The 18,705-nt window shown below is 45.3% G+C and overlaps 2 protein-coding genes across 2 annotated transcripts in view; one reads left to right on the forward strand and one right to left on the reverse strand.

The window, feature by feature from the left end:
• Positions 1-2,780, forward strand: part of lmbr1 (limb development membrane protein 1) — a 43,594-nt gene extending 40,814 nt beyond the window's left edge. The window contains exon 17 of the mRNA XM_080854676.1: positions 1-2,780. This exon is cut by the window's left edge and continues 239 nt beyond it. The gene's annotated coding sequence lies outside the window, so the exon portion shown is untranslated.
• Positions 2,781-5,525: 2,745 nt separating this feature from the next.
• rnf32 (ring finger protein 32) lies at positions 5,526-16,661 on the reverse strand (the record flags this gene model as incomplete). Its single annotated transcript, XM_080855135.1, has 8 exons — positions 5,526-5,768; positions 7,137-7,310; positions 10,808-10,916; positions 11,200-11,324; positions 12,411-12,443; positions 14,974-15,116; positions 15,499-15,754; positions 16,653-16,661. 8 exons carry the CDS (start codon positions 16,659-16,661, stop codon positions 5,526-5,528), a joined length of 1,092 nt encoding a protein of 363 aa, XP_080711261.1.
• Between the last annotated feature and the right edge of the window lie 2,044 nt (positions 16,662-18,705).

The raw sequence follows: 18,705 nt of genomic DNA on the forward strand, positions 1-18,705 counted from the left end.
TGGAGAGAAGCAGAGTGGAGGATGGAGGGGGGCGGGAGACGCACCTGCTCAGGTCAAGGAGAAAAAAGGGAACCTGGGAAATGGGCAGCACTTCCTGAAAGCAAAAGGAGACAGAGAGAGACAGAGATACTGAGACCTGCGAGGACTCCCATCAGAGTCTCATGACATTCCACTCCTCTCCTGTCCATGGAAGAAGGGACATGACAAACAAGTGGAAGAGAGGTGGAGGAAGAAGGAAGAACTTAAGAGATTCCCCCACCCCCACCCGTTGATTCTATTTTTTTGTTAATTTGCTCTATTCCACTGTTGTCGTCCTCTCTCTCTCTCCCAGCCCTCTCCTCGTCTGGTTGGCCATGCTGGTGAGCACACGTGGTGCAGGCAGCACAGCTCTGGAGCCAGTGTGGGCCTCTGCATGGGAGGCTCTCTGTGAATACAAACTAACAGGCTTTTCTGAGTGACAGGCAGACAATTCATTTTTATTTCTTTATTTTAGTTTTTTTTATTATGCAATGTTAACTGTCTTCTTTGACCTGCAGATGTTTCTTTATTTCTTTCTTTTCATGCCATCTTCGTTTAAAAAAAAGAGTTTTGCACTTTCAGTGCCAGCTTTTTTTGTTGCTTTCTTCAATCCTGTTCCTGCGTCATCCTTCTCCCCCACTCCTCTCTGCTCTTACCACTCTACCTTACCAGGTTCTCTACAGACTGCAGTGCTCACCATTACCCTTTGGGAGAGGGTTATATTAACACTTGTGTTTTATACACAGAGTTTGGGAAAAGGATTTTTTTTGGGAGAAGGGTACTTGTTCTGTTAGAAGTTGAATGAGAAGTCGGCAGGCCAGTAACACCGCACTGCACACACCCGGACATTTTTTTAGGAGATTTTATTACACACATAGAAGAACGTTTAGTCTGTGAGCCGGTCTTAATGTGGCCTGTGATGACTGTTTAGACGCTGTAGTCTTCAGAAGTGTAGTTGTCAAACTACTCAACCGCCTCAACGTTAGAATATGGAGTGGTGAGGGCGTTAGCGTTTTGTATTGTAAGGGTGCTTTTATCGAGCTTTTAAACGACCTTGCCGTCAGTACTGCTTCCATTCTTCTTTTTACTTACCAGCCAGCCTTTTTGTCCTGATGTACATGCTAGTCGGCTTATGTACATGCTAGTCGGCTTATGTACATGCTAGTTGGCTTATGTACATGCTAGTTGGCTGGTTTCTGTTGCTTACAATAGCCTGGAAGTCAGTGACTAACTCATTAATGAAAAAAAGAAATAGCTTCTCTAATGTTACTGACTGATTGTCACCATGGCAAGCATTTATGTGGCCATGTCTTAGTGGGCCTGATATTTACATGCCAGGTTTGCTTGACTTATTCCTCAAAAGTACCAGTGGCTAGGACTGTGTACTGTACTGTGCATTTAGCCTAGCAAAGGAGCTAGCCCCAACTCTGTTCTGATAGTTGCAACTTGCAACATCATTTTATGAGCCATTCGATGGTGATGCCATTCTTGGCCAGTAAGACTGGAGCCAGATCACAGATCAGCGATCAGTGCTGGTAGCCTCATGTACACAGCCAATGAGGAAGAAGGAAAGATAGGAAGAGATTGCCATTGGAATTCATACTTGTGTATAATAGTCAGTCCCTTGGATGTCCACTGTCACACTGTGTTGACTGAGAGGAATGGGGTGACACAGTGGAAAGGGATGATGTGTTAACGCACTTTTAATCAGTCGAATAGGATTAAGGGTTGCAGTGGTATTTTTTTTCCATTTTGTTCAGCATATTCGAGCGTCTCACTCAAATATATTGTTATTTTGTTTGTAAGTTTGTGTGTGTGTGCATGCGTGCACACTGTAGGGATTAGTGGTCAGCCATACGCTGGTCAAGAGCAACAGGAAGCTGGGTGCCAAGCTATGCTAGTACCTCCTGCTAGAGCTAAGTTAGGTCATGCTCTTTCTACACATTCCTGCAGAAGATGATTAATGTGAAAAAAGTTGAGCCTGTTCAGTAGCAAGTTTTTTCATTCTCCCAGTCACCTGGTGTTGTTTTCAGTTTTACAAGTGTTTTGTTTATGTATACTTTTGCTCACACATGATGTGAGTAGTCCTCCATAACATATATTCATATATATATGATTCATATCATATTTTTTGACTCTTGGCTGGAAAAGATTACCTGAAGGCAAACCTCATCATCTTGTAAATGTTGTATTTACATGTATATAAGCCACACTTTTTGTATTGAGCTAATGTGAGTGTTTGGGCCTGTGACCAGCCTGTATGTGTGTGTGTGTTATTGAAGATAACTCTTTTTATGACTTTGCGAATAATCTGCATTTTCTCTTTTCTTGAAAACTTCACCTCTGATGCCTTAACAGGGGAAGGAGTTTCACAGGCAATTTGATAGACAAGTTGCTTGCTGTCCAGTGCTATGTGTTTGTGTGTGTGTTTGTGCGTGTGTGCATGTGTGTGTGTGTGTGTGCGCGTGTGTAAATGTGTGTGTGCGTGCGTGTGTGCATGTGTGTGTGCGTGCGTGTGTGCATGTGTGTGTGCGTGTGTAAATGTGTGCGTGTGTAAATGTGTGTGTGTGTGCGTGCGTGTGTGCATGTGTGCGTGCGTGTTTGCATGTGTGTGTGCGTGCGTGTGTGCATGTGTGTGTGCGTGTGTAAATGTGTGCGTGTGTAAATGTGTGTGTGTGTGCGTGCGTGTGTGCATGTGTGCGTGCGTGTTTGCATGTGTGTGTGCGTGCGTGTGTGCATGTGTGCGTGCGTGTTTGCATGTGTGTGTGCGCGTGCGTGTGTGCATGTGTGTGTGCGTGCGTGTTTGCATGTGTGTGTGCGCGTGCGTGTGTGCATGTGTGTGTGCGTGCGTGTTTGCATGTGTGTGTGCGTGCGTGTGTGCATGTGTGCGTGCGTGTTTGCATGTGTGTGTGTGTGCGTGTTTGCATGTGTGTGTGTGTGCGTGTTTGCATGTGTGTGTGTGTGCGTGCGTGTGTGTGTGTTTGCATGTGTGTGTGTGTGTGTGTTTGCATGTGTGTGTGCGCGTGTGTGGACTTTTGTGTTTATTTGTGTAGTCCTGACGTGTCTGTGTTTCATTTGTCTCAACTGCACCTTTTACAAAAAAAGAAAAAATGACAAATTCACTGTGAAACTCTCTTGTGAAAATGAAACCGTATAACTATAAGGCACACCAAAAAAATAAGAGAAAATGACACTTGAACATTAAAAAAGCCAAAAGGAAATACTAAAATTACCCTGCAGGCTTTTTAAATATCACTCCCTGCAGTGTTACTGACACTCTTGGTAGGAGATCGATGTTTGGTTCTCCTAAACTTGATTAGAGGGACAGTCTCTATGCCGAGTTCAGTTCATAATGAATAAGAGAATTTGTAGTAATATAGGCAGTCACACTTTTACTCTGCTTTTAAAGATAATCTGTGAGGGGGACTACATTGTTTTACTCTGTGATTCATGTTGAAGGACGAGACATCTAGGGAAAGACCTTAGTCTTTCAACACCAACGTTATTAGTGGATCTGTCTTTGTGAGGATTTTATGGTTAATGTAAGTGATGTCTGAGTTTGATGGTAAATGTGTTGATTAGATACAATGTACAAAAATGCTATTTCATTTTGATCCTTCTTTCTAATACTAATTGCACAAAGTGGATGTATTTTGTGTTGAGCATAAATAAATGGGGGAAAGCAAATATGGGGTTGCTTATTGGATGTCAGTAGAACTGCTTGAGGTAGAAAGATTCCAGTTTTTTTCTCTCAACTGCGCATAGTGGCATCCAAATGACACTTACTCTGATTGGCCGTTATTACAAGCGTAGACTGTGTATGTGTGTGGGTTTTTTTTATAATAATTTGACAGGGCATGGTAATTAGGACTTTATAACCAAGAGACGGTACAGTGCAGCCAATCAATCCTTTTTATTAGTCAGCTGAGGATAAGAGGGGAACAGTGAAACTAAACACACTGTGACCGCATCAGCATCCCTGGCAAAGCTTGTTGATGGATCATCCTCCAAGCCATGATCACTCCAAGATGAATGTGTTTGTGTTTGTTTGTGTGTGTGTGTGTGTGTGTGTGTGTGTGTGTGTGTGTGTGTGTGTGTTGTCGTCTCTGTTGGCTTATTCTTTGCCTCTTTGCTACGGTCCAACCCCCTGGTCATCAGTACACAAAACATCATCCTCTTCCAACTGCTACTGTGGAAGTGTAAAACCACGACCTCACTAAACCTCAAGTTCAGTATTTTAGCCGTGGGGATGCTTGTGTGCTTCCTTCCCATTGCAAGCACTATGATGATCCAGTTGGTCTTATGGCTCTGACATAGAACGTCACTGCTTTCAGTCCACATCGCTTTTAACAATATAAATAAGATGGGCCGTGGTGATACCTTATGTTGTGAAGGCCAACCACGGACTATGATTTTGGGGATCGAGGGTCACCCCTTTGAAGGTGAGCAATGGCGGGGTTTCCTTCGGTCTACACACTAATCAGGCCAAACTGCAGCTACATACCATTAAAGCCTGGGGACACTTGGTGAAGGTCTGGTTTATAGGCTGTCTCTGTGGTGCTTTACAGTCGTTTCAGGTCATTAGAGGCGTATAATCCACATTTAGTGATTATCTCATATCTATGCATGTTTTTGTTTGTTGGATTTTTTTTTTGCGACATATTTGAATGTACCTTTTTTTCTAATATGTTCATTTCTCAATGTGTTTTGTCTTTGTTGTAAGTGTAAAATGATGACATCCACATTTACAATTTTACCACTTTACATTAAAGTTTTTCAATTTGAGGAAAACCTTGGTTTCCATTTTTCTGTGTTTGCTAGTGTGCGACAAGTGAGTGTAAAGCTTGTTGGCCTGAAAACTAAAGTTTAGAGCAAACAACAAAAACACCCTCGTTGCCATAATAATGCTTAGTGGGAAATGCTTCATAGTGGCATGAAAAACAAATCCCCCCCCCCCTCATCATATCATTCAGCTCATCATCAAAGGCTGAAGGTGTGATGGTGGAGAAAGTCCCTGTCTGCGTTCCCTGCCAAGCAGAGGTAATCAGCCCGGCAGGCGGAGGATCAAGCAATTAGCCCCAACCACAACCCCACCTGCTGTCTGCGCTGCCTGCTGAGGGCCTGTCAGTCGCCCAGCCCAGCCCAGCCTCCCTCACTCAGCCTCTCTCCCAAGCCTGAGGAAGGCCTCCAGTTCCACTCCATAAAATAGTCACACGGTAAATAAGTCTGGGGATATATGCCCAGTGAGTTTGAATCCATGCTCATGTGTACTTCAAAAGCACTGGAACTTTACTTCCAGCAACATACCTGTTAGTCATGTCACCTTTCAGCATACCGACACAGTGTACAAAGAGCATAGTTCTCTTTATCCGGTGAGCGTAGGAATGCAATGCAGCAAGCTGCTGGTAAATATGTAACTAAACTAAATGAAATTGAAAGCTAAGACATGCAGCTGTATGCGGGGGAACCCAGGCTGGTGTGGAACCCAGGCTTAGGTGGCTGGCAGCTCACAGGACCCTCTTGCTGTACGTGGCCCTGCATAGGGGGCAGGTGGGGCGCGTCTCTGGGCAGAAGAGCTCAAAGGCCTCGAGGCAGACCTGGTGGAAGAGGTGAGAGCAGGACAGGAGCAGGACGTGCCGAGGTTCCCTGCCCCTCCTCCCGTGGCCATGCCCGTGCCCCTCAGACCCAGAGCAGGGGGCAGACAGAGGGGTCAGGCAGATAGGACAGTCCTGCATCTCTCTCTGGACAGCCTGGGGGAGGAAGAAGGATAGAGGGTCAGAGAAACCCAGCAGTAATGGGCTGGTTTAACTAGCATGATTAACCATCATATTTATCAGCCATGGAAAAGTTTGATGGCTGGCTGTGACAGTTGACAGATTACGGTTGTTATGGCTACAGTTACAGTGAACAGAAGGAATACGGGAAATATCTGGACATCCATAGATAACACCAAAACACTAGAGAACAAAGAGCCCTTATGAATTTTGAATGCACAGGTGTAGATATTTCATTACAGGAGAAAAGTAGGTTAACTTCCTAATCTTGTTTTCTCTCCTTCTTTTCCACAGTAGACACTGTAAACCATCTCTAACGGTTTTATTGTTCCATTCCACTTCCTCAGCTACATGTGCATACACTGGAACACTGATCCGGGTGTCAGGCTGGTAGGATAAGGGGCGATTTATGCTTTTGCATTCGCATTTATGGCAGGTGATCGAGTACGTGTGTGTGAAGGTGGTTTACCACTGGCGCAGCTAATCATTAAACGAGAGACAGCTTCCTCTCACTGGGGGGACAGACAGTACGCAGGGCTCAGGGTTTTAAAGCTCTTCATAAATGTCTGATAATGAGCTTGGCACGGCTTTCTGTGTTTGCCTTGGTGTGAGCGCTGACGATCAGCTCTGCGGTAAACCAACCTGTGTGGTTCGCTCTCTTTCTGTCTCTCACCCACAACGCACAGGTGGAGGTTAAGCAACTCCTGCCCTGCCTCTGACCTCCCCCCCCCCCCCCCCCCCCCTTCCCTCCCTCCCTCCCCCCTACCCCACACTTTGTGAATGAGATGCTGTTGGCTGGTGCAAAAAGGTTCCCGGGACGCGCAACAATAAGGCCCTTTTTGGCACGGCAAATCTCACCTCTCTTTTCACTTTTCGCCGCCGATGAAAGATCTAGCGTGCACCACGGGAGCTGCCGGTGTTTTTTTGTAAACACTGCGGATTACGGCCACTCATTCAACCCCGTCTGGGAGAGAGAGGGAGAGGCATCACATCCCAGCGATGCCTTTCTTTTTTTCTTTCTTTTTTTTTATATTCCGATGGAACATCTGTGCGTTCTCTTTTCTCAGAGTTCAAGGTGTTTTTTTTTTCTTTCTATCTTCGAAGCAAGTGTTGGCATGTTGAAAGTTGAATGGCACAGCTATATGGTGAATCGAAGTGGGATTAGGCATTGACGAGATGGTCTTTGATAGAGTGTGTATGTGTGTGTGTGTCTTTGATAAAGTGTGTATGTGTGTGTGTGTGTGTGTGTGTGTGTGTGCGCGCTCGCTTGTCAATGAATGGTCTGTTCTCCTCATAGTTTTTTCCATTCATTCTTCCTCCTCTATCAGCCCAGTGGAGCCCTACCTGCTCCTCTATCTGCACCCAGTCCTCCTCATTGGCCTGTGCGTCGGGAGCGTGCTCGGGCTCCAGCTGTCTGAAGACGAGCCGGCTCTGTGCCACTGAGTGCTCGATGTCGCTCAGGAAGGCCTCGGTGTCCGTGTGGCAGGCCTGCACCAGGCTGTCACTCATCTCCTGGAGCTGTGGAGCAATAAAAACAAAGAACAGGTACAGTGTGTCTCACCTGTGAGCAGAGCCAAGCACCCACACTGCAGGGTTGGACCAGGGTTAGATACACAGGGCACATATTAGGGTGGACACTTTACAGCATAGAGACACACACACCCACACACACACACACACACACACACACACACACACACACACACACACACACACACACACACACACACACACACACACACACACACACACACACACACACACACACACACACACACACACACACACACACAGTCCCACAAATAAACATTCTGTCTATGGCAGGCCCTGATTGTGTTCCCCTGACGTCACTGGCACTTTACAGCCATGTCTTTATCGCTAATGAAACAGCCGTTAACCATTCAGACAGGGATTACAGGCAGGCTTCGCTGGGGAGGGCAAACAACACAGCGCCTCAGTGAACTTTGCCTCCACAGGCACGGTAAGGGGAGGGAGATGGGGCAGGTGAGAGTCTTTATCTCATCAGCTTCCCTGCCTAATGTGTTGACCCAGGCCCTACACAAAGCAGAAGTGAAAAGCAGCAAGATGAGATCTCTGAGGAGGCTTTCTCCTCCTTCCTGTTTAATCTGATCGCTCTCTTTCTTCTCACGTGTTGAGACTGAAACGAGACTGAATCTGATGGGACCAATGTAGAAAAACAGCTTAATATCAGATGACTGTAAATGTAAATGTTGTTGAACTACCTCTCCCTTTCGAAACGCAGACATAGACACGACGACGCACAGACACTGACATGCACACACACAGTTTTCAGTGTCATGCGTAGACGGGACGGTTGTCAGGGCCGGTCACCATGTATGGGGACAGTGTTAATTGGCTCGTATAAATGTGGGGGCTGGCGGTTTATGTGTTGCTGTAAGTCAGGTTTATAGACATTGGCAGAGATAAGATCGCTATTGCGTGTGAGTGTGTGTGAGTATATATATAATATATATGTGTGTGTGTGTGTGTGTGTGTGTGTGTGTGTGTGTGAGTGTGTGTGTGTGTGTGTGTGTGAGATAGAGAGAGTCAGAGTATATATATGTGTGTGTGTGTGTGTGTGTGTGTGTGTGTGTGTGTGTGTGTGTGTGTGTGTGTGTGTGTGTGTGTGTGTGTTGGGGGTGAGGTTAAGACACTGTTCCTCATCATCTGATTTGGGGTAAGGCAGGAGAGTACAGGGGTGAGCCCGTTCCCCCCGTCCTGTCTGAGGCACTCAGGCTGATTAAGAGACCAGGAGATTGACGGCGGCGCTCATGTCTTTTAGACCATCAGCACGCTCCCCGGCCCACCAGACAGGTCCCCCTTTCCCCCCCTCAAGGGCAGCTGAGGGGCATGGCATGCGGCTCTCCTTCGCTCATTCGTCTGGATGTTCAGGGGCAACAAATAGCATACATACAGTATATTCACGGACACATACGTGTACACTTACACACACACACACACACACACACACACACACACACACAGACAGACACACACACACACACACACACACACACACACACACACACACACACACACACACACACACACATACACACGCACTCTTACACATTTACTAAACACAAAGATAATGTAAGCTCACATCAATCAATTTAAGATGATGCCTCTGGGTTAATGTATGCAAATATATAATTCACCTGATGCAACACACAGGAAAGCAAATAGAGTTTTGTATTCTTTTCATTTTTATCTTTAAAAAACTACACTGTCTGGCATGTGCAAAATTTACACCTAGTGAGACAACCCGAGAATAATTTGGGCTTGTGTATTTGTGTATCTGATGATATTTGTACCTCCCTGTCAAAGATGACAATGAGAATGATATCTTACAGAGCCTCCCAGAATGAAAATGTTCTAGGGTAATTCCCCTCTGGGGTGCACGCGTCCCCTAAAAAGCCTGAGCCCACACTGCCTGGCCAGCCTGTCCCAGTTGCACCTCGCAGGCTTTCGAGGGACAGGTGGAGCTCACTAGATGGCAATCTTCCCTTGCCCTGCAGGGCCACAGGGGGAGCAGAGGCCAGCGGCCCCTTCAGCCAGGCAGCTGCTGCAGCTGCTGCACTCAGTGACTGGCTGCTGTCACCTAATATTCACACTACACTGCTTTATTATCAGGGGCCAGCTCTGGCCAGTCTTTTATTTGGGGTGGCACTTGATTGTCAAAAACTACTATTTTAAAACTCACACACATGCTGCGAATATGGGGCTTGTAGTGTAAGTGACAAATGACAATATAAGACAACTTCATAAAAAAATACTAATGCATTTATTTCAGCTTTATACCATTTACCGTTACCGTTTTTTAATTTTTTTGCCAAGCTGTGAGGTTGAGGGGGGGCCGGCAGGGTGGCCATTCTCTGACCAATGGTGGCCGTGGCCCCCCCTGGCCACCACGTGGCTACGCCCCTGTTTGAGATGGGTTCAATTTTTCAGCAAGTAAACCGCAAAGCAGTTAATCTACTCTGATGTGGTCACGATGTGAAATTTGTTGCCTGGAATATTAATGATGGCACAAATTCACATCTTAACTGCATGGCAATGAAGGACTGCTGATACCGAAAAAAAAAATTCTTTGCATAAAATGGAAAGTGGAAAGTAATGGAAATGGAAAGTAATGTGTCACATTGTCACATTTGGGGTCATTCTACTCAGGCATGCCCAAAACAAACGTCTAGAGCCCTCATATGTGCATTTCCCTGGCCCTCTGCTGACCAGGAAACCTTTCACACAGCTGGCGTGTGTATTCTACTGATTAAAAACCCCCGAACGTGGCCGAGGGAGGCATGAAAAATGAGAGTCCGAGCCCTGATATGCCCAGCCCCCATCATTTACAACACCCAAATCATTTGGAGCCAGGGCCTGGCAGGTAAACACTCCAGAGCTGGACCTGCTTTTGTGTCTGGCCCCGAGGAATGTCCAGCGTGTTTGACTGAAACACACACTCTCCCTAATGAGTTTACAAACAGTGTATAATTCACACGCCATCAAAGACCTCCTCAGCTGCTTCAATCGTCCCGGCCCTCGACCCCCCCCCCCCCCCCCCCACTTACCACCCCCCTCCCAGGTCTTGGGCCCCCATGCCGCCTCTTCTGCCCCTGATGACACCCCCGGCCGCAGCCTGAACCTCTAGACCTGGGGCAGGGTCCTGCTCTTGTTTGCGCGTGTCAGTCAACGTCAGCGTGGCGTCCCGCAACTGAATGTGGCAGGAATGTCCGTAGTGGGATCAGGCAGGAAAAGCCTGAGCCTCTTTCGCTGCGGGAACGCGGGCCATGAGAATGCAGGCAGCTGATCACCCGGCGACTGCATAAAGGCTCATTGTGATGCATTCGATTGGACTCAGGGGCACCAGAGGTCACCATGATTGACAGCAACTCCATTTCAGCACTGGTTATTTATGATCAGATATCATTGCAACTACTACACTAAAGAAGAGGCTCTTTTTTGGCTGACTCTTATACGGGGCGATTCTCCTTTACCTTGGTCTCGAAGAACTGCTGTCTCAGCCGCTTGTCTTTAGGTGGGACAGATCTTCTCACATTTCGGTACCACCTCCGAGCAACACAACCTCTCCACCATGCCTGGATCCTTGGTGGCAAGGAGAAGAAGCAGCACTTTTATACCCCTCTCCTTCTTTTATAATCCCTCTGTTCACCCAGAAGGTCACGCTGGCTTCATCCTCCTCATTCATGCCACTGATGGATACTGCAGCAGCATTTTCACAGTAATCACTTTACAATTGCACAACTTAAACAGTTCCAATTTAAACAGTTCTACATTTACTCCTACTTCGTGCGAACATGCAGTTGAAAGTCAAATGATGTATATTTGAAAGGGAAGGGAGACGTTCCCATCTTTGAGCAGTCCCTACCTGATGATACACTTCTCCCTGTAGATCTGAGCTCCCTCATGGATGACCCGCGTCTCGTACTGATTCCTCCGGCACATGGGGCAGCATTTCTTGCCTGAGTAGCGCTCAAAAGCTTTAAGACAGGTCTGTGGGGACAGCCTGGGGGTTACACCAGTATTCAGACACTAGCACTAGCACTAGCAGACCTGCAGATGCTGAAGAGGTAATGAAGTCAGAAGGGTGTGCTAGCAATTAAATTCGGCATGGGGTAGAGTATCCACAACCCTAGCAATCTACTGAACATATTACCCCTGATGTCCAGCACACAGGCTGCCCCATGGAGCTTAGGTGAATAGTGGTACAGGAGGTTGAGAAGTCGTTTAGTGATCAGAAGGTTGCTAGTTCAATTCCCTGTCGAAGTGTCCTTGAGCAAGACACTGAACCCCTAATTGCTCCTGATGTGCAGTGTGTCATCAGTGTAAATGTAAATGTGCATACAAGTAGACTTGTAAGTCGCTTTGGATAAAAGTGTCTAATAAATGTAAATGTAAGTTTCTAGAATGCTCGTCCATTACTTGTGTCTCCATAAACCCCTGCTTTCGTACCTGGAGACAATCATACAGTACACCGTCTCTGTGATGTTCTATAAGCACACTTATAAAACCCCCACGGCCAAATGCTTAGCCTCTAGTAGATATGCTTTGTCACACATTTCATAACACAAGAAAATATAGTCACAAGATGTATTATATAGCCCTTGTGAGCGGATAATTTAACCTAAACAAACAAACATGGAGAATAACATGTTGATTAATGATCATTTCCATGATAACATGTTGATTAATGATCATTTCCAATTCCACACGGGTGCTTTGTACTTACATGAACATAGGTTAGGATAAGGTTTATATAGGTGCAAAGAAGCAATGCGCTGTTACATATTGATAATGAATGTTAGACTGTGGTTAACTGTATAGTTGCGCCTATATCGTTTGCCTTTTCCCAACTTCTGCAACAGGATATAAGGTGTGAAAATGCAGAGTCAGAATACAGCAAAGGATCATGATCTGTTTCAAAGCAGTGCCTTGCATTTTTACACTTTCCCCAAAAAGATTATATGCGTTTCTCCATCTATGTCATTATAAGGCATAGATGCCATTTCTCCTTTGAGTAAATCTGCGTTGAATCAAATGATGCATACAAGGATATTTGATGAAAATGACTCTACTTACTCTGTGAAAAACATGTGAGCAGGACAGCAGCACCTGACCAAAGGGAGAACAAACATAATTTTAACATCCCATTACAACAAACCGATATACACGTTTCTACAGTAACAGCAAATGTGTGTTATCAACTTAAATTTGAAACACTCATTCGGTGTAAACATGTTCAACTGACTCCAGCAGCAGAATCCTAATTCTTTGTTTGCCCCAATACTTCCCTAAACACAGGGAGCAGCGATCGATGGGCTGGCTTGTAGCCTCTAAATGATCCTGGCATGAGCGGAACCCCCTGGGTCACTCAGAAGGACGGATTGGTTTTCACTATTCCTCTAAGTGTTTTTGTCTAGTCCTGTGAGATGCCAGTGGGTGTGTACACGCGTGTGTTTGTGTCTGTTTGTGTCTGTGTCTCTGTGTGTGTGTGTGTGTGTGTGTGTGTGTGTGTGTCTGTGTGTCTGTATGTCTGTATGTCTGTGTGTAGGTGTGTAGGTGTGTGTGTGTGTGTGTGTGTGTAGGCGTGTGTGTGTGTTTGTGTGTGTAAGTGTAGGTGTGTGTTTGTGTGTGTCTGTGTGTGTGTTTGTGTGTGTGTGTGAAGGTGGTGAAGTGGGTGCGGATGCGTGTATAGTGTAAGGGCATGTGTCTACTTACTGTATGTCAGTGTGTTATTGTGTTTGTGGAATGGAGAGCAGAGCTAGCTGTGCTCTGTGTATTTGTGAATGCATGACTGTGAGTGTGTGTGTGTGTGTGTTCATGCAAGTATAGGTCTGCGTTTGGCATGGTGGTGGGCTAAGCTAGGGGAATTATTGTGTGATTGTGTATTATGTGTGTGTGTCTCTCTCTCTGTGAATGTGATTGTGTGTGTGTGTGTGTGTGTGTGTGTGTGTGTGTGTGTGTGTGTGATTGTGTATTATGTGTGTGTCTCTCTCTTTGTGTGTGTGTGTGTGTGTGTGTGTGTGTGTGTGTACGTGTGTGTGTGTGTGTGTGTGTGTGTGTGTGTGTGTGTGTGTGTGTGTGTGTGTGTGTGTGTGTGTGTGTGTGTGTGTGTGTGTGTGTGTGTGTGTGTGTGTGTGTGTGTGTGTGTGTGTGTGGTAGCTGCATTGATTTCTCATTGTTTTTGGCCTGAGCACTGTGCTCCATCACTGGAGGGAGGAGGCACCCTGTGGAGCTCAATCTATACCCGACAGCTCCAGAAGCCATTAGACTGCACAGGCCCAATCACACACACACACACACACACACACACACTAACACACACACACTAACACACACACACACACACACACACACACACACACACACACACACACACACACACACACACACACTGCTCAGTAGGCACACAAAGAGAGTACAACACTGCGACATGAAGGAGAAAAAGAAAATCAACCAGGTTTCATGAAGGAAGGAGACACAAATCCACCAGTAAACTACACAGAAAAGATGTGTGGTCTGTCTGGAGAGCAGACCCTCAGTGCACCTACCAGAAACCTGCACATCTCAATACACATCCAACGGCTCTCTTTTCAGATGCTAATTACATGCAGACACACACAACAAAACACTGCTAGCGCATAGCGTTTGATGTAAATAAATGCAGCTTTGCCTCTGTCTTCTGTTACTGTCCCTTGTTTTGCCTGAAGTTCTAATTAACATTTTTTTCCCTTTCCTCACATCCCCCCCCCCCCCCCCCCAAACTAATATTTACACATGCATCTATGGCAACTGTGCTTTGTGCGAGCGGCCCTTTCTCCCCTGCATTCTTGTGGAGATTGGCATCTTAAAAGGGGATCAGAAAGGTGTAAACCACTGAATGACCCCCTCACACTAACCCACTGATTGCTACATCATCACGTCACAGTTGAGTTACAAGGCAGTATGGGTAAATTTGTACAGTTGTCCACACAGATTAGAGCATACAGGAAGGGTGGGGGCATTGGGTTTGAGCATGGGGGGTGGGGGGCTGGTGGTGGTTGAAGGGGTTGTGGGTGGGAGTGTTCAGAAGAAGTGTCTTTCAAAAAAAAAAAACTCTGGGAATACAACAGGCATTGACTCATGGCAACATACCTTAACGGTTACAGTGCATAACTCTCGGAGAAACCACACTAAACACGCGCAGAGCAAGCACGCCATTCACCAAGGGTTAAGGCCCAAACACACACTGCAGAGACTGATAGATGAATATTTGCACAGCTAGAGGAGGGCCATTTTCCATTGAACTGTTGTTTCTTTCTTTTTACTAGTATACTTACGTACAGAAAGAACTCAAAACAATCATGGCTGGCAGTGTTGTTACCTGTGACCTTACTAGCAGCTATCTTTCACTACCCATTGACCTTACTAGCAGCAAGTCTAGCTGCAGGTTTGTTTTGGTTTGGCATTTCCAGTCCCTTCATTGGAATACCCCACCCAACTAAATGTAGTCTTCAAGGCACCTCCTGTTGTGCCTCCTGTTTCCAATAGTAGTAGTTTGTAGTAAACATTGAATACTTTGTCTAATGCAATGTGTACATGCTTAAGGCAGAAAAAAGATGTCTGTTGGTAGGGATTTAGGGATGTAGCAGGGATGTAGTACCTGAGGCTGAAGGCGGAACTCTTCCCTGCAGATGACACAGGGCTGTGTGGAGTCTCCCTCCTGAACAGAGCGGGTCTTCACCTGTTCCCACTCAGCCTCTGAAAGCCTCCTCTCAGGAGCCTCCACCAGACCCAGCTTCTGGGCTACAGACAGAGATCCACAGCCATCAAACGAAAACAGTACAAACTCCAATACAAAACACAGAGGAAAACTACAACAGTGTTATAGGCTAAAACACTATTTTAGAAATAGTTTATAGATTTAGAAAGTATCTGGGTTTCTCTGTAAGTATACAGCTAAATGTGACTGGTGTTAAGTCTGTTGTAAATGTAGTAGTTCAATGAAGCCGGGCTGACAAAACCCTCTTTCAGAGCTCTCATCGAACTTTCAGATTTTTTCAATGTAAATAAGCCATTTCATGTGAGAGACATCTGCACCTGCTTCTCAGTAGTAATACTGTCATTCCTCCATTCTTACCCAGGAACCCATGCTTTTAACTAGGTATCATATATTGAGAAAAACTACCCAGTGTGAGCGGTGGAGGTGCTGGATCCAACACGTACTCTCTCTCCTCCAGTGACCTCTGTGACTGTGAGTGCTGTGGCTTCCCGTTCGCGTGCCTGTTTCTCTGACGGGGTTTCTGGCCCGGGCCTTTCGCTCTCAGTCTGTCTCTCACTGGGTCGCTCAGCGACAGACTTTGCAGCATGGATCTCGATATGTGGTCTTGCAGAGCGACAGCCGTGATGGCCATTTTTCCTTTTTCTGACTTTGAGTTGTTACACTGGAATAGAAAGAGGGTGTCACAATTTAACACAGAACTATTCACAAACTGCTCTTCACTGCAATACTGAAACCACATTATTCGGATGTCTACAAACTTCATGATCAGTCTTCATATTCTTTTTCCAAGATGAAATGCCAGCATTGAACATCATCAACACAGATTACTGTCACATGAACTCAAGACCTGTCAATGAAATGATGCGCACACTCTCTGTATAAATGTTTATAAACTGACACAGAGAAGAACAGAGAGGAAAACTAAATTAGGCGAACGGGGAATTATTTTTAGGTTGTAACCACAACGCATTGAAGTCGAGATGAATGCCTCATCTGAGTCATAGGAGTGTACTTGAGATGCAATATGACACTACATGTTGTCGTGTTGATACAATGTTTTGGAGAAGCAGCTGCGTATCCCTAGGCATTTAACACATCAACAGTTCAAAAACGATGAGTTATTGCAAGATACAACAGAGGCTGTTAGTAATCAGCTGAAAGATTCTTTGATAATGAAGACACGCCATTTATTGTGTGTGCACGTTCTGTGATAATAACGCACCATGTTCAAAGACATGGTACAGAACGTGCCAAATGTTAGATTACAAACATGAAAAAACTTGAAAAAACATGGTCGTTTATTTCTTAACAAAAGCAAGTGTTGTCTGTTGACTGTTCCAGTAAACTTGCTTAAGTTAGCTAGCACGGTAGGCTAGTCTTGTCTAAACTAGGTTAAAATAAGATGACTGTGTTTCTAATGCACAAACTGAATGCTGGCGTCTTACAGCGAAGTCTAAATGTATAACTCTCTCTTCCACAAACAGCGTTTTTAACAACATTTAACCCCATTCCATATTACGTGAACCCAAACAGGTGCATACAAAAACAAAACCTCAAACCTTCCGCATTGTCACCAGAGGAAGTTCCGTTGTTTGGATGGTTGCTTAGAGACGGAGTTCCTGAGAAAGTCTTCACTGACCACTCCCAGGTTTACACAGAGGATGACAGCAGACTGCTGAGAAAAATGGATAGAGGTAAAATAAAGAGGGATTGTAGTTTTGAGGCACTAATGCACCCCCCTCTAAATTGACATTAGACCAAGTCCTGGCCAGAGAACAGAAATTATTTTAAGTGATGTAGAGGCTATAGGCACTACATCTTCTACTGTTGTAAGACATCCAAAACACCCAAGTGTGTTTAACACTATATGAGTGATAATCCAGGGAAAAAAGGGTATATTTATTGAATAGTATTGTAAATGACATATTGGCAGAGTACAAACAAAAACCCTGTGATCATTGCATTGGCCTATGTATTAAATATTGTTGATGTGCCTCTCCTTCAGGCCCTAAGCTATATAGAAATATAATCAGTTGAAGCCCAATCTCTAGGTTGTAATGCCCTTCATGTGAAGACAGACTTCTAGGAAATGGCAGTCAAGTTCCTCTCCTGATCTACTCTTCCCTGCAGTAGCCATAAATGTCATTGCCATGACGAGCATCAGTTTCAACAAACTACCTCTGTGTCTATGTGTTTACCTTAGTCAACAGGATCGACAGTCACGCCGTAAAAACACCCAAATTTAACCTTTTCCCAGGGGAGGGTCAGTGAACAGTTTCCGCACACAACCTTAAAAGGACCGTCTCCACAAAGGTGAAACATCACAGCTAGCTGTCGCTGAGCGAACAAAGCAGAGCGGCTCATACCTTCGCTGTGAGCTCAGGTATCTCACCTAGGTCACCCTCACGCGAGAAAGAGACACCCTCTCTCTCTCCCTCCTCACACACACACACAAATCACGTAAACATGCCCTTTTTGGCCTCCAATACAGACATCATGATGAAAGTCACTAGCTTTATTTTGCATTGTGGTTTGTATCCACTGGAAAACAACCACACACAAAAAATGCTTTTGGCCCTCTGACGTGACTTTGATGTGCTGTAAGGGCAGACTTAGATTCCTGTCGATGAGATCCTCTGCACCGGCCTGTCAATCAAACTGGCCCGTTTAAGAAAACAGACAAGAGAATCTGTCTCTCGGTGAGGAGGGAAGCCCTTCTGCTTTTTCAAGAGGTTGCTGCATTCTTGGGCTTAAGGAAAGAAAAACCCAGACCTTGGCCCGTAATGCCACAGACAAAGGTGTGGAACTATTTATTAGTGAAGAATTCAACCTCGGAGCGCGCAATCAAAGGGCTGCCTTCCCCAACGGCCGACGTGGGGCCTTGCCTTGTGTTTTTAAGCAAATGATCGCGGTTTCAGAAAAAAAGGGAAAGATGTGGTGGAAGAGATGAGGCTCAAGCCCTGCATAAAAGCTGCTTTCTTCCAACTGTCATCGAAATGGATTTCGGAATGAGCTTTTATTTTCAACAGGGACACTGTTTGCCTTTTTTCCCCCCGTCTTTATAAATACCATTTTAAAGAGCTTTTTATTTAACTTTCTTCCCCTGTGAACCTCTTTACCTGATCGGTGGTATTTTGAGAAGAAAAAACTCATGTTGTCGTGCAAAGAGCTGATGACTTAAGAAACAGGAGGGGTAAAAAAGAAAGAAAAAAAGAAAGGTCTGTAGCCATAATGCTTTGAAAGGGAACCCTTTCCTGAACCCCTTTGCAAACTTTGTGAGGCACAGACAGCTTGAAAAGGAAAAAATAATCCTACTATTTATCTCTGTTCAAAGAAATGTACTGGGCATGTAATGTGAAAGGCAGCATGTTCGGATGCCATCAGAAAAAGAACATGAAATGGAAAAGAACTTAATGACTGTTTACACAGTTTGTGAATCATAGCAGACGTGAATGAGAAAACCACTGTGAAGATTGGGTGATTGCTCAATATTTATTTGCACTGTGTATAAAAAAGGTGAACAATAAAGTGTACACCTGTGGCATGCAGTAGGCTACTTTGGCACAGGCTGCAGTTCTATCCTTCTTTAGTAAAAAAAAATAAAAAAAAATA

Source organism: Sprattus sprattus, assembly GCF_963457725.1.
Source record: "Sprattus sprattus genome assembly, chromosome: 17".
Taxonomy (NCBI): Eukaryota; Metazoa; Chordata; class Actinopteri; order Clupeiformes; family Clupeidae; genus Sprattus; species Sprattus sprattus.